General features: G+C 41.3%; 1 protein-coding gene across 1 annotated transcript in view; it reads left to right on the forward strand.

Moving 5' to 3' along the window:
- The first annotated feature begins 763 nt into the window (after positions 1 to 763).
- pdgfc (platelet derived growth factor c) overlaps positions 764 to 14,050 on the forward strand; it is an 85,598-nt gene continuing 72,311 nt past the window's right edge. The window contains exon 1 of the mRNA XM_024429507.2: positions 764 to 1,573. Coding sequence (XP_024285275.1) covers positions 1,462 to 1,573 — 112 coding nt within the window. The 5' untranslated portion in view covers positions 764 to 1,461. The remainder of the gene's footprint in view (positions 1,574 to 14,050) is intronic.

Here is a 14,050-nt window from a genome sequence, read left to right on the forward strand (position 1 = left end):
GCAGCTTTGTATTGCAGAGTGGAAATTGGGAACATAAGGGGGAATGGTAACAGTGGTGTCTACAGCTTTGATATGACAAATTGAGCGTTCTTAAACAGTTCCCCAAAGAGGCATTAGGCATTGTTTTTACCGCCCCCGTTATGAAACGTTCTGGGCAATGATGGCGAGATTAAGGAACGAGTGCAGGTTGTGTTACAGTATTCACATTGCTGAAATAGGAAAGTTATTCTGTAGCCTACAGTGCCTCTGCCAATACTAAAATGATATTAACCCTCAATGGCATGATATCACAAGGAACTATATATTAAAGCAAGTGGTACGACAACAAAGGGAAAAGAGGACTAACTTATTTTGTTCATTACTTTGCATTATTTTGTTAACATTAGCCTTTTATTTTTACATGGACTCTAATGTGACATTTGTGGATGCTGCATTTATGCAAATCTGGTGTGTTTAATTTATGATGTGATCATAATATAGATTCATTCTCTAATTTACAGTTGATAAGAATGAAATGAATAGTTAAATACAGGTACAATGCATTACACATTATGGACACACATGGTTTGTTATTGTAGACGTACTTTGTCAGGGACTTGTGGAAAAAAATAACAGAAAAATCCGTTTAATGACTTCGCAGATGTGGGGAGTGTAAATTATTCTAACACCATGCAACAAGGAGAGCTGCAGCAACTAAATAGTTAACTTCCTGGGGAGTTTCCTTTGGTAAAAAGTTTCCTTATGTATAGCACCTGTTGGGTCGTCAGTTGGCAGTCTGCTTCTCCAAAAGTACAGATGCGGTAGTCCCGGTTTTAGCGACAGCTAATAGTTCCTGTCTCCAGCAACCTCACCAAACAACTGGAGTCATGTGTGCTCTGCAATATCATCCACTTTACAAATTGTATCAAATTGAGCTGCACTCTCGTGGTATCTGCGGTGACTGTAAAGTTTATTCTAATGCCTGCTAATCTTTGGACTGGAATTGATTTTGGAAACTGAACGTCGCGGGCAGGCTACAGTATCGCACTTCTCCCTGGGCAAAAAAAAAGTTATCCATTTCAGCATTTGCGAAATATTTCACTCAATATGTAACTCATTTGTTTCATTTGTTGGAACCTCAAGCTGGATATGGAAATTATTTAAAGCGCAGCAGCAATTTTCTAACGTCCAAGCCAATTTTCCATAAAAGCAACAGGTGCGCATCCGAACCAATAAGACTAGCGCATAACGGCCATTAGTTTCAACGTTTTCTTATTGTGGACATTACAGGGTTTTTATGACGTACATTGTTTTTCTCAAAGGACTCCGTTTTTGAATGAGGTTATGTGGATTTTACTCTGCGTTTGTCCGCTACAAAATGTCTCCAAAACAGCATTGGTGTCGTCCAAACAACTGTTGTGCGTGGTGATCGAAAACGTCCCGTGAACAGTGCATTGTAATCGCTTTCTGCCACTAATCCAAATGATCCTTCCATTATTCATCCTACTTGTGTCGCTTCTCCAAAAACATGGCTCAGAAGCTGAATCAAGTCACATCAGCAAATTCCAACAACCAAGTTTAAAGGAACAAAACGGTAAGTTGCGTGTTTTGGACTGTGTGTGTGTGTAGAGTTGTCATGGTTTGAGTTGGAAATAAAGGTGTTGAGAATCTCACACATCCATTGCTGCTCATAAACTAATGTGCTTTTGTAAGAGGAGCAGGTTTAAGCTACATCTTGCTTGAGTTTAAACGGCAATAAATACATATCTTATTCAGCTCAAGCAGCATTATCCGGGATAGGAAGTGGAAATGACCTTTTCAAGTGTGCCCATGTGTGTTTTTAAGGGGGGACCTGAGAGCGGTTCTCTATGATCCTAAAAGGCTCCATTCATTCAGTGGTAGTCACTCCAGATGATGTCATTTTACTTACCCTTTGAACCCCACTGATTTAGACGGTCAAATAAAACATTTCCCGTTTTAAAGTAAAAAAAACACAAAAACATGGTGAAACACCTGAATTATTTATTCTTTCCAGCATGTGCAACTTGGAATCAAGCTGTTGTTGTGATGAGGTGTATGTGTGTGCATGCTTAAGTGCATAAATAGCCTATGCGCTTGCGCCTAAGTAGTGCTGCAGTTAATTTAACATTATTTGATAAAGCATACACAACGCCACCTAGCAATGTACTCTGTCCATCATTTAATGTATTCTATGTAAACAGTTTGCAGGTTTTTGCTTTTGTTTATTCTACACTTACCAGCATCCTTACCAAGTCATTACAAACCCAAAATCGTTTTCTAATGCAGAGCCCCCTCATGCTGTGGCAGTTCATATGGCACTCTATTTTCTACTTTAAGCTTTAGTAGTCGTTGTCTTCTTCTACCGTCAAAACAGCTCATTTGCATATTTCACATTCCTGCATGCAGCTCCTCTATCTGCATTTAACCAGAGATCTTTATATAATGATGAGATGCTCATGTCTCCGCCCTAACAATAGGCAGGCGACAAGCATAGGTCTGCATATTAAGCCCATAGAAACCCATTGGGCCTATTTTGGTGAGAGTGAAACCTCTCGCTTCACCACTTCATCTCTAATTTATGTACTTGTTAGCATATGGAGGTCAAGGGCAGGAAGTGTTGTTCTTCCGTTGGGCCCTGATCAAAGCCTCGCCCCAGGATCCCCATCTAATCAATCTGGCCATGGAGAAAAACAAGTGGGCTGTTGAACCATAAAACCTGCTCTTAAAACAGTGGCCACACATGGAATGATATTAAAGGCCCTGGCTAGCGGTAATCGTTGACTCTGATGTGTGAGTCGTTTCACCAGAGCTCTGGTGTGGCTGATGCTCGGCCACAATTTGATATTGGTCTGCTGGAAAAGCTAGACCTGGCTGGCATGTTTAGTGGTGGTTGCTGGGAGAGCTACAATCTGGGGTAATTTAAGTCTTTATTTATTTGACCAGGTAAGTTGACTGAGAACACATTATTTGCAGTAACAACATGGGGAATAGTTACAGGGGAGAGGGATTAATTAGCCAATTGTAAACTGGGGATTATTACATAACCATGATGGTTTGAGGGCCAGATTGGTAATTTAGCTAGAACACCAGGGTTAACGCCCCTACGATAAGTGCCATGGGATCTTTAACGACCTCAGAGTCAGGACACCCATTTAACGTCCCATCCGAAAGATTGCACCCTACATAGGGCAGTGTCCCCAATCACTGCCCCTGGGAATTGGGATATTTTTTTAGCCCAGATGAAGAGTGCCTCCTACTGGCCCTCCAACACCACTTCCAGCAGCATCTGGTCTCCCATCCAGGAACTGACCAGGACCAACCTTGCTTAGCTTCAGAAGCAAGCCAGTGGTGGTATGCAGGGTGGTATGCTGCTGATGACTCTATAGATGGCTATCAGTCACCACATGGTTGCTAGTGCGGTTCCTCTACTCTTAGTCTCAGTTTGGTAGCTCAGTCTTAGCTTGGTTGCTAGAGCAGTCCTTCTACTACAATAACTTTATCCAAGGAAACTGCTGTTGACTTTTGTTATGCAACCTGATACATAGGATATCATCTTTTGGCCAGCCAGACTCCAGCCACCCAAGTCATAGACTGTTCTCTCTGCTACTGCATGGCAAGCGGTACCGGAGCACCAAGTCTGGGACCAAAAGGCTCCTGAACAGATTCTACCCTCAATCCATAAGACTGCTGGACAGTTAAACAAATGGCTACCCGGACTGTTTGCATTGACCTCCTTTTTTTTTCTTGCGCTGACTCTCTTGCACTGGCTCTATGCAAACTCACTGTACTCTACCCACACACGCACACTTACTACACTGACACTCCAACACACACAAAACACACACATGCATATTGATGCCCCACACACACTTTCACACTCTTCACACATGCTACTCTGTTTATTATCTATCCTGATTGCCTAGTCATTTCTACCTCTACCTGCATGTACATATTAACTCGGTTCACAGGCCAATAGGGAAATGTGCAGTTTTTCACGTGTACACGTGAAATGTCTGGGGAATGGGGATAGTGAAGTGCAGTGTGCAATCAAAAGGTCCCAATAAGAACAAGTCAACAGGCAATCTGTAACCAACATGCATAATGGGAGAAAAACATGGGGTGGTATAGTTGTTCGCGACAGACCGAGAACTTGGGACTTGAAATGTATACATGGAAGTGTAACTTTAGTTTCATACATTGATGTCAATGGATATTTGCGTCAAAATGTATGTTACTGGTGCAAATCTCAAGTCACCCTCTAGTCTAGCCCATATGAATCTGAAGATTTGACCAAACCTCTCCATGTAATTTTTTTACTTACTCTACTATAGTTTCATACAAAGCCAAGCATAATTTCCTCACATCAAAGCCATAGTCTTTTGTGTGGCGTGGGATTGGTTGAAGTCAGCGTATTGCATGTTTTGCTCTGTTTAGGAAGTAACGCCTCTCCCTATCAGGCAATTATTACCCAACATTTGCTGGCTTGACTTACTAGGGTGGTTTATATAGCTGTTAGCCCATGCTGTTGGCAGCTACCAGCTTGGCAGCTTGGATTCACATTGCCAGTCTGTTATTGTGTTAAATGGTTTCCATAGTAGTTTATATTTTAATTGGAAATTACAGTATAGCTGTAACACTGGTGACATGGCACCAAAAGGATTTGGAATATACAGTTATCCTTTAATAATAGAAGGTTCTCTGGGAAAAGTCGTTTTCAGGTAGAGTAAGTTGTAAATTGACAAATCTTAACAAAGAACTAATGTACAGTTACTCGCACTATAGTAGTTGGCCTACACTGACAACTACGGTCTAGTTGAGGGGAAAAAAAGCTAATTGGATGATGCTTTACTTAAAGTAACTTGCAATGAAACTGCAATACAAATATACCTGAAAATATACTGACCACACAAGCGCTTTCCCGCGCTGAGACACTAAACAGTCTGTCTCGTTGCCACAGGCAGTCCATGTAGACTTATTTCCCCCACACCACTTCAGTCTCAAGTGAGGACTAACAGTGAATAACAGTGTCTATATTTTTGCTGTCAGTACAACTTGAACATCGGAGCACTGAATTTGGCAAGCGAGCATGCCACCGCCTGCCTGCTGTTTGTCATTTTGGGCAGCGAGTGTACATTCTCCTCAGGCAAGAGGGAGTTTCTCAAGGGAACTGGGTCACAGTTTTTTTTTTAAGCTCTGCATTGGCTGAGAAAGCCTCCAGGCAGGCAGTAGCTTCTCTCTCATTTGCAGTATCAACATTGCCCCAGATACTTTGGAAGGACCTATTGTTTTCAGCAGAATCAATGTCCTCTTGAGGTCAGTATGCAGCTCAAAACATCTTGACATTGTCATCGATATGTCCCTGTGAGGAGTGTCACCCATCCAGCCAAAGGTGTGTGTAATGTGCGTGCCTTTTCTTTTAGTATCATAATAAATGCCCTCCGTGTCCTTTTAAATAGTAAGTGTGGAATAATCTTGCTATACTATGTGGATAGGGAACACCTGTGGATTCTCAACTTTTAATTCATCTACCAGTCAAGGCCTAAACTATAGCCAGCATGCTGATTGTCAATGCCAATTATGGATTCATGTAAATCATGAATAGCAGTGACATGTACGTAATACAATTTTTGTTTTCAGCTTGAACCATTTCAATGTAACAATTTGGCTGTTTCCACCTGTGAACCAGTGACCAAATAAGTGTCTGGAGACACAGAGCCAACCAATCCCCAGAACATTCTTTCCTTATCTGCTGCATATCCTTATCTGCTGCAAAATGAAATGCCTCATTGGAAAAATCAATTCATGAGCGATTCTTAGATAACATTCATTAAAATCTACTGCTATCAGCAGCCTACAATTGCTTCAGCACGTGGAATATAGTGAGCACTTCTTTAGCTATTTCATCGATGGATTAGGCCTACAGCTGAAAATATATTCAGTATGGAAATGAGCACCGAGTCCAAGCACAGAGTTTCCCAGAGGAGACAAAAATATATAAAGCGCTCATAAATTTGGTCATATAAACGCGCCACTGTAAATAGCCCAATGCTAACATTGACATTGAATGGGAGAGAAGATACAGTCTAGACATGAGTATGTCTGTCTCAAATTAGGATTACCTGTCAGTGCTGCAGAGGAGTAAATGACAGGTATTTGCATCTTTTCCTCAAGTTTCTCTTGTTTCTCAGCTGCACTTCGGCCAGTGGTTTATGTGCTCATTGCCACGCACACTTGACGTAATCCAATGGCATTTTCAAAAACATTAAGGTGAAATAGGCTACATGTATCTACTGTGTTACATAAATAAAATAGACATTACATAGGTCTAGGCATACATTTCCTTGGAAAATGTCTTGAGGAGAAAGCATTTCTGAAATGACTAAACGAGAGAATGTAAATATAGCTGTTGGCATAATCAGTGCATTACTATTGGGTAATTAGCGTGTTATCATTCTTGCGGTGGCTTCGTCTCGAGTGCAGCTCATATTGGCACTTCCAAACGGAATACATTTGGATTACCTGTAGCTGTGTTTGAGGATTTGTACATTGCTGGAACAGCCCTGCACTTGAATGGATTTACGCTGTCTGTGGGGATATTGGCTGTTTTGAAAGTAAACTGAATTCCATTAGACTTACAATTTTGACCTTGGTTACCGTCTCTGGAGGGTATGTATACATAATTTTTGCAGATGTCATCGCCCCCTTTCAGAGAACTATTTGAAAGTGTCTTGTTCTGTCAATACGCTGGGCTTGGGCGTTGCCTTGCAGTTGATTGACAAGGAGCTTGACCCTGAACAAGTACCAAAACGTAGTGCAGCAGTGGTTTCTAATATAGAGATGGATTAGGAGAGGCAGATGCAACATTGTGCTTACAATTTGCAGAGAAGGGAACAAAGTAGTATTGCTTTGGTACAAGAAGAGCAGAGCTGGTTATTGAGGGATTGGTCACTATGCTAAATGTTCACAGAATATTAATTACTCAAGAAATGTAAAAAGATTTGGCATGGATCCCCAGATCCTCAAAAAGACCTACAGCTGCACCATCGAAGGCATCCTGACCCGGTTGCGTCATCCAGGTTTGGCAACTGCTTTGCATCCGACCGTAAGGCGCTACAGAGGGTAGTGCAAATGGCCCAGTACATCAATGGAGCCAAGCTTCCTGTCATCCAGGACCTACATAAGTTGAAGTCGGAAGTTTACATACACGTTAGCCAAATGCATTTAAACTCAGTTTTTCACAATTCCTGACAATTAAACCTTAGGTCAGGTAGGATCATCACTTTATTTTAAGAATGTGAAATGTCAGAATAATAGTAGTGATTTTATTTCAGCTTTTATTTATTTCACATTCTCATTGGGTCAGAAGTTTACATACTAATTTAGTGTATTTGTTAGCATTGCCTTTAAATTGTTTACCAGAACATTTGACCCAAGTTAGTCTTTCACAAGCGTCCCATAATAAGTTGGGTGAAATTTGACCCGTTGCTCCTGACAGAGCTGGTGTAACTGAGCCAGGTTTGTAGGCCTTGCTCACACACTTTTTCTGTTCTGCCCACAATATTTCTATGGGATTGAGGTCAGGGCTTTGTGATGGCCATTTCAATACCTTGACTTTGTTTTCCTTAAGCCATTTTGCCACAACTTTGGAAGTATGCTTGGGGTCATTGTCCATTTAGAAGATCCATTTGCGACCAATCATTAACTTCCTGACTGTCTTGAGATTTTGCTTCAATATATCCACATAATTTTCCGTTCTCATGATGCCATTTATTTTGTGAAGTGCACCAAGTCCCTCCTGCAGCAAAGCGCCCCCACAGCATGATGCTGCCACCCCCGTGCTTCACGGTTGGGATGGTGTTCTTCGGCTTGCAAGCATCCCCGTTTTTCCTCCAAACATAACGATGGTCATTATGGCCAAACAGTTCTATTTTTGTTTCATCAGGCCAGAGGACATTTCTCCAAAAAGTTAGATCATTGTCCCCATGTGCAGTTGCAAACTGTAGTCTGTCTTTTTTATGGCGGTTTTGGAGCAGTGGCTTCTGCCTTGCTGAGCGGCCTTTCAGGTTATGTCGATGTGGGACTCATTTTACTGTGGATATAGATACTGGAGGAAATAGGTACACAAGTATTTTCATAGTGTCCTTTGCTGTTGTTCTGGGATTGATTTGCACTTTTCGCACCAAAGTAAGTTCATCTCTAGGACACAGAACACGTCTCCTTCCTGAGTGGTATGACGGCTGCGTGTTCCGATGGTGTTTATACTTGCGCACTATTGTTTATACATATAAATGTGGTACCTTCAGGCGATTGGAAATTGCTCCCAAAGATGAACCAGACTTGTGGAGGTCTGCAATTTTTCTGAGGTCTTGGCTGATTTTCTTTTGATTTTCCCATGATATCAAGCAAAGAGGCAGTGAGTTGGAAGGTAGGCCTTTTTAAATACATCCACAGGCACACCTCCAATTGACTCAAATGATGTCTGCAGCTTCTAAAGCCATGACATCATTTTCTGGAATTTTCCAAGCTGTTTAAAGGCACAGTCAACTTAATGTATGTGAACTTCTGACCCACTGGAATTGTGATGCAGTGAAATAATCTCTGTAAACAATTGTTGGAATTGCTTGGTATGTACAAAGTACATGTCCTAACTGACTTTCCGAAACTATAGTTTGTTAACAAGAAATGTGTGTAGTGGTTGAAAAAACAGTTTTAATGACTCCAACCTAAAGTGTATGTAAACTTCTGACTTCAACTGTATATACTAGGTGGTGTCTGTGGAAGGCCCAAAAAATTGTGAAGGACTCTAGTCACCCGTCAGAGCAGTCTATCTGCTACCACATGGCAAGCTCTACAAGAGTGCCAAGTTTAAAAGGCTCCTTAACAGCTTCTACTCTGAGTAGCTCAGCGAGGATTGACGCAGCGGTCTATGGCACTGCATCTCAGTGCTAGAGGCATCACTACAGACTTTGGTTTAATCCTGGGCTGTATCACAACCGGCCGTGATTGGGAATCCCAAATGGCGGCGCACAATTGGCCCAGCGTCATCCGGGCTATGGGAGGGTTTGGTCGGTGTAGGCAGTCATTGTAAATAAGAATTTGTTCTTAACTGACTTGCCTAGTTAAATAAAGGTTTTTACACTGCTGATTTTTGCTGTTACCTGTTGTATTCAGAGCATGTGACAAATCAAATTTCATTTGATTTTATGTAAGCATATGTTGTCTTTTCAATCATTGACCAGTTATCAAACCCAGACTATTATATTCAGAAATTGCCATTCTGATTAATTATGTTTTACAACTTCCATTGTGACCATGGGTTTCCTGAATAAATCTGAGTGTTTCACAGGCATGACTCCAATGTATGCATCCAGCAGCCCCCACACACCAAAGAATAACAATTTATCCTCACTTTTGGCATGGTCCAGGGTGGCAGGACTAACAACCCTGCAGTCTGGGAACAATGTGTCTGTTGCTCCACTAGAACAGTGGTTCTCAAATGTATTTAGGCCAGGGACTCTTTTTGTGATAGAAAATTCATCAGGGACCCCCCTCATGAATAAAAATAGCGTACAAGGAGTTCTACTCGACCATGGCAGTGCAGTCCCAACGAACCAAGTCTCGGGCTCTGGGAAGGAACATTTTTAAGGCCCATCACTTGACATTGGAGAGAAAATGTTGCAGTTGTCAAGCAAATAAAAAATAAAAATGGTCACGGGCGAGTATTTGAATAAAGCTTTAAAGCCAATATCCTGTAATTCTACACATTTTGACATGAGGCTGAGAAAGAAGTTAGCCGTTTTAGAGGTTAAATTTCAGTGCATTTTTTAAAAACTGTTGGGGAGGATACAAGAGAAATTGAGTTAAAAAATGTACAATTGCTTGAATACTGTGGATACCAATATCCCCGTGAGCCTCTCGGGCCCATGTTGCCCAGGGTTAAGAACATACATTGTAGATTGTAATACAATAATATTATTGTCAATTTATTCCATGGATCCCTTGGCCAAAACGTGTTTAATCTGTCATTAATATCTATATTTACTGTGATATATACATTTTAAAAAGAGAACCCTGCACTAGAATGTTCTCCTCTTCCGCTGTAACAGTCTGAAGGTAAAAGTCATAGTCAACTGACACAATTTCTGATCTAATTCCGAGAGGTTGTGATGTGTAATCTGCTGCACATTGATTACGATATCAGAGCAAGATTAACTTCTCACTGGAGTTTATATGCTAGTTTGAGCAGTCTGTTGGAACACGGAAAAAGATTACTAGTACTGTATTTCACTGCCTCGTGAGGTCACGTATGGAGCTTGTATACTGTTAGAGTTTTACAGGAGCCCCACATCAGCTGTTCTCACATGCTGGGCTTCATATACTGTAGGTCAGTCAGGGAATGAGTGAGGAGGGAAGCTAGATACAGTTTAACATTCTGATTAATCGTGTATAGTTGTACTCCATTTTTAAAGGGGGACTGAACTGGCCTCGTTTTCATATTGCTCATTAAGAAATGGTAGCGGCCATGACTGAAGCCAAACGAGAGCTGTGTTGGATGTAGTTTGGTGTTTCTTAGGTGTGTCTTTGCCATTCAATCACAACAAACAAGGGCTTTAGTGAGTAGTGATGGCGAGGTAAGCTAAACTAGCTTTGCTATGGAGATAAGGTTTTAAGTTGAGGACTTCTCACCTCCTGACTGACTCGCCATCGTGATGGTCTGCAAATTCAGTTCTATGTTTAGGCTAAAATCTGCGCTGACCTTGTGTTTAGCCAAGCTGAGAGCAGCTAGCTAGCATAGCTTGGGGATAGCGGCAGCTGGCTAGCCTGTCTTATCACAGTTATTCCAAAATAGAAAGGACAAGGGTCTGGAATGTGTTTCATAAGAAACTCGTTCTACAACACCTTGAGTCTGCTCAGCTGTCCTACAACACAATATTCTATAACTGTCTATTTTTGTCTCGTCTCTCCTTATGTCTGCTGTTAGATCTTTCCCGGGGGATAAATCCCAGAACTACTAAAATCCCTATAGGTGTAGGCTACATGTGGACATTGCCCAGCTTGAGTGTAGATACATTTATCAACAGAAAATCAAGCAGGTTAGTATTTTTAACATGAATCTGGTTCTGAAGGCAGCTCTGCAGAGTGGTCACTAGCTGGCACTACCACAAAGTTTTAAAATAAGATTTTAAACATAACCCAACCTTAAACACACCGCTAACCCTAAATGCCTAAACTTCACCTTAAATTAAGAAAAATGACATTTTAGTTTTTTGTTCTTTCGATAGCCAATTTTGACTTTGCATCTGGCCCATCTAGCAGAAATCACTGCGTTGTGTAGTGTTTCCCCCAGGATTTTTTCATCAGTGGGGGCAATGTTTTTTCAGGATCAAAATGGGATTTAAGTGGTAGGTCTGGCGGGGGCGTTGTAGTGGGCGTTAGGGTTGGGTGGTAGCCAGATTTTCATATCATCATACCGTCCTTCTCTCATCCCAGGATTTACTGTAGTAGCGGGTAAGTACACAAAAAAAAGCCAATTGGGCGTCTATTACCAGAATGCTAACAAAATTGGCAGAAGTACTAGTGAATTACGCCCTTTCTCCAGATTAAATCGGCCACTTAGCTAACTAGCAAGTTAATCCAAATACACAGCTGGACTTAACACCTCCCGCTTTCTCCCGTAGTGCTGTATTTACACCAACAAAAAACAAGTGACTAGGGCTCTACAGTACAACCAATTTGGTTGGATATGCAACTAAATATTTAGCTGTGCGACCATTCGTTTTATTTTGGGAGCCATGACACTAACTAATGTCCCATAAAATGATTGTTATTATGAGTGCCCTAGAGAGAGAGAGTGAGTGCAGATGAGTTAGTGTCAGGGTTGCACCATTACCACAGATAAAACGGCTTGCTTCTAGACCAACCAGATCAAAAGATCTGACCCATATTACCGGCACAACATTTGTATCTTCTTATTGTGGCTCACGTCATTAACCATTTTGTTAACACTTTGTTCAGTCATGTTACCTCATTGGCTAACTTTAGCAGTATATACAACTCCGTAGAGGAAGGGGAGGACCATCCTTCTCCGTGAATTTCATAAACATTTAACCCTTTGGCATGCACCAACACATGGGTGTGATCGTTCTACAGTGGTTCCTGCAGCGTACGCTCAAACCGGTGTGATTTTAGAACTTTCAGCTTCAAATTGACACAACAGTCAGCGTTTGTTTTGAATGTGTCACTGTCACCTTCATTAATCTGGGGCGGCAGGATAGCCTAGTGGTTAGAGCATTGGACTAGTAACCAGAAGGTTGCAAGTTCAAATCCCTGAGTTGACAATGTACAAATCTGTCATTCTGCCACTGAACAGGCAGTTAACCTAGGCTGTCATTGAAAATAAGAATTTGTTCTTAACTGACTTGCCTGGTAAAATAAAAAAAATCACCAGTATTCTCTTGACCTGTGTACCTACATTGTAAACTTTAATTCATAGGCTAGGTCTTGGCAACCTCATGATGGGTATAGGGGAAAATTGTCATGTAGTGGCCTAAACCTATCAACGTTACATTGAGCTGGGTGAATTGAATATGCATGACAGTCATCCAATATGCTGTAATATAAATAAGGCCATGCATCTCAATAACAAAATAGTACTTTTACACAATGTAGAAACGTAATATTCCACACATTACTTTGTCATTTTAATGACAGGTATTCGTATCAACAGCTTTTATAAAGCTTTTATAATAAATCAATGTCTTTACAGTATTACAGATTATACTGAACAAAAATATCAACGCAACATCAATGTCAACGTAACATGCAACAATTTCTGATTTTACTGAGCTACAGTTGATATACAGTAACAGTCAAACGTTTGGACACACCTACTCATTCAAGGGTTTTTCTTTACTTTTACTATTTTCTAAACTGTACAATTTTTGATTTGACTTTTTATTTAAATAGGCAAGTCTGTAAAGAACAAATTCTTATTTTCAATGAAGGCCTAGGAACAGTGGGTTATAACTGCCTTGTTCAGCTCGGGGATTCGATCTTGCAACCTATCTGTTAAAATATATATGCCGGTTTCTGTCCTGCCCTTGACTTTGGTGCATGGCATGTGATGTTCATAGCCTCTTCATTGCAAAACTCCCTGATATTCTCAAAAAGATACATTTGTCTAGCTGTGTCCAGTCCAGATGGTGCTTCTACATGCAGACCATTTATGGGAGGATGTCAGCGTTGCGCAGCAGCTGAAACCTGGTCCGGACTGAGTCTGAACTGCTCCTTGGCATCAACAACACCAGGCTCCAGAGCGTCGAAGCTGTAAAACAGGAAATAAAAAATAAACATTTGAAGACGTTACAACATTACAATTCACCTCCCAAGTTTAGATAAGAAGAATAACCTCATATAATACAATGAAATTTAAATTATATTCACCTGAAGTGCTGTTACTTATTGATCTGTGGCAGTGGCCTGAAGTACGGAGTCAGGTGTTGCCAGCCATAGCTTTCCACCAGCACCGTACCATCCTCCAGTCCAACCAGCTGTGGGATGTTGACCCCTGTGCTGGTGTTGTGAAGGACAGCACTGTGAATCTCAGATAAAGTGCCAGTCATGTTGGAGGTCAATTAAATAATTAAAATGTGTTTATGTTTTACATACTAGGTGTTATCATCAATTCCTTTGGAGACGCCACACTGCTGCTTTTGTCACATTGGCTGGCAGCAGCTTTCTACCAAAATGTTTGTCCTGGGTGGCGTCCTGGTAATACTATTGAGTTATCCTCGGCGTAGTTGTTTAAGTTCACCACTCGCTGCAAGTCCTCATGCTTCAGCTGTAACCTGTGCTTGCTTGGGCCAGCTGTCTTTTTGATTGGAGGCATTAGCCCATTCTTCAGTATTACTGGTGGAGGAGAGTCTGGCGTGTTCTACTGATGCTGAAAGGCAAATTCCGGATACAAATATTTTAGCATTATTATGCAATAGATAGCCGTAATCACCATCAGACACACCTGGCTAACTTGATAGGTTGTCAGCTAGCTAGC

This window comes from Oncorhynchus tshawytscha, linkage group LG08 (genome assembly GCF_018296145.1).
Source record: "Oncorhynchus tshawytscha isolate Ot180627B linkage group LG08, Otsh_v2.0, whole genome shotgun sequence".
Taxonomy (NCBI): domain Eukaryota; kingdom Metazoa; phylum Chordata; class Actinopteri; order Salmoniformes; family Salmonidae; genus Oncorhynchus; species Oncorhynchus tshawytscha.